The 2,200-nt window shown below is 62.0% G+C and overlaps 1 protein-coding gene across 1 annotated transcript in view; it reads right to left on the bottom strand.

The window, feature by feature from the left end:
• Positions 1-1,056: 1,056 nt before the first annotated feature.
• Positions 1,057-2,200, bottom strand: part of HMCN2 (hemicentin 2) — a 32,556-nt gene continuing 31,412 nt past the window's right edge. Inside the window, exons 78-79 of the mRNA XM_066200991.1 lie at positions 1,953-2,079; positions 1,057-1,834 (exon numbers count right to left, since the gene is read on the bottom strand). Of these exons, the coding sequence (XP_066057088.1) occupies positions 1,495-1,834; positions 1,953-2,079 (467 nt within the window). The 3' untranslated portion in view covers positions 1,057-1,494. The remainder of the gene's footprint in view (positions 1,835-1,952; positions 2,080-2,200) is intronic.

The raw sequence follows: 2,200 nt of genomic DNA, 5'->3' as shown, positions 1-2,200 counted from the left end.
GGTGCTCTGGTCCGGTGCCTGGAGCATCCTCCCCCTCCTCCTCCTCCTCCTCCTTTATAACCGGGCGGAGGCAGGCGGAGCCGCCGCAGGACAGTCCCCCCTTGGGCACCGGCCCCGGGAGAGGCCCTGCGCTCCTCCTGCCCGCGGGGTGCCCGGCAGAACGGGAGGAGAGGCTGCCCCCGGGCCGGGATGGAGCCGGTGCCCAGCTCCATCCCCTGCGTGGCAGCTCTGGGTGCTGCCACAGCTGTCCCCCCACTCCTGACCTCCTCAGCAACCTCCACAGAGCACCCACGGGTGTCATCCCCCCTGGGGGACTCCACAGAGTCACCTGCCCCCGAGGAGTGGGAAAACAGGGGCAGAGGAGAGATGGTGCTCTGCAGCACCTGTCTTTCCTCTCTGGATCAGCAAGAATTTATTGAATTTTTGGATTTATTTGAACCTCCATCAGGAGGCAATGCAGGAGCCAGGGTGGGCAGGAGGGGACAGGGCAGAGGGCTGTCCACGGGGCCAAACTCACCTTTCCCCCTCCCACATGCCCAGGGCACCCCAGACCCATAGCAGACCTGGCTTTGGAGGACAAGAAAGCGCCATCCCAAAGGACAGAGATTTTTAGGGGAATCTCAGACACGTGCAGCAAGAGCCAGTTCCAGTGACAAGATCTGACCACGGAAGGTGCACGGCCACCATCAGCCTCTATGGCCTCTGGTGACTGTGGGCTCGTGTCTCCTGGGGCCAGCACATCACATCCCACACCACTGACACGGTGTTTTGGGAACAGCCTCCGTCTTCACCATGCGCAGAGAGGCCACATCCTGCTCTTGCCGCTTGAGGGACTTGACACCAGGGCAGGATTGGACCTTCAAGGGCTGAACATTGGCCTTCTGGCATTGCTACATCCAGACAATCTCCCTTTCATGGTCCAAGGCCAGGCCGGGAGAACAGTGCCAAAGACCTGGGAATTTTCCCACACACTGAAGGAAGCTGCCTTCTTCAGGCACGGCTAATATTTAGCCACAAAACCCCTTCATAAATCAATAAGAGTGCACAGAAACCAAGTGCGCTTTAAAAAAAAACAAACAAAATGACTATTCAATTTAATACAAGGTTAATGCTGGGGTGTCCCACACCCTCCCCAGCCCAGGGAATCCCTCCCTGGTGGGACCCTCGCTGGCCACTGTCACCCAGTTCATCTTCCCACCCCCCACGTTTGGGGACTGATAGCAGCCAAGGCCACCCAGAGCTGTGTTTGTTCTGGGATCTGGGACCTGATTGCAAGAGGTTGGTGGGACATCTTATCCCCCCCGGGATCCTGACTCTTCTGCTGAGTCAGGGCCCGGCCCTGGGTGAAAGGAACACAGCTGAGAGGCCAGGGAGTGTCTGGGGGGGACAGAAGAGGTACAAGCTCAGCACTCCCTGAGCCACGTGTCCCACCGATGGGGTGGGGAGGGACAGGAGGAGAAGTGACCCTGCGTCCCCTCCTGTCCCTGGGCTGTGTCAGTAAGGGTAGGGGGAGATGGAGATGAGGAGGAGGAAGACGCTGGGTGCTCGCTGCCCATCTGGGACGAGCGCCTGCACCTTGAGCCGGTGGGTGCCGGGCTCCCGCAGCGGCCGCAGGGTGGAGATGATGCCCTGGCCCTGCTCAGTGCGGAGGGCGAAGGGGCTGTCGGGCTCCTGCTCCAGGAGCCTAAAGACGGGGCGGTGGCGCAGGGCGGTGGCCGGGGTGAGGTGCACCACGTCCCGGCGGGCAGCGATGCCGAGGGGCAGCGGGAGCACCTGGTACTGCAGCGTGGGGCCCGCCGGGCTGCAGAACGGGGGGCAGCGACCCACGCACAGCCTGCATGAGAGATGGGGAGTGTGGGGTGTGATGGGTGCCAGAGAGTGGACAGGACGCTCGGGTCGTGGTGACATGAGGAGAGCGGGATGGGCACTCCCAGCCCCAGAGCACGACTCACCCCGGGCTGGAGCCTCTCCGGTAGCCAGCTGGGCACGGCACTTCCATGCACTGGGCACCTCCACGGGTGTTGAAGCACATCTGGCTCGAGCCACACTGGACTGTGCCCTCCTTGCACTCATCCACATCTGCAGGGAGAGAGGGAACAGGTCTGAGGGTGCTGAGGTGCCCATGGCTGAGATGGTGGATCAATCCCCAGCTCCCCTACCCTCCCACATCTGCCTGGACACTGAGGCAGTGAGACATGAG

The sequence above is a fragment of the Chamaea fasciata genome, unplaced genomic scaffold (genome assembly GCF_029207755.1).
Source record: "Chamaea fasciata isolate MVZ Bird 193981 ecotype frontalis unplaced genomic scaffold, bChaFas1.0.hap1 SCAF_20, whole genome shotgun sequence".
NCBI classification, from domain to species: Eukaryota; Metazoa; Chordata; class Aves; order Passeriformes; family Sylviidae; genus Chamaea; species Chamaea fasciata.
The sequence above is the reverse complement of the archived record's forward strand: the minus strand, read 5'-3'. Positions and strand labels throughout refer to the sequence as shown.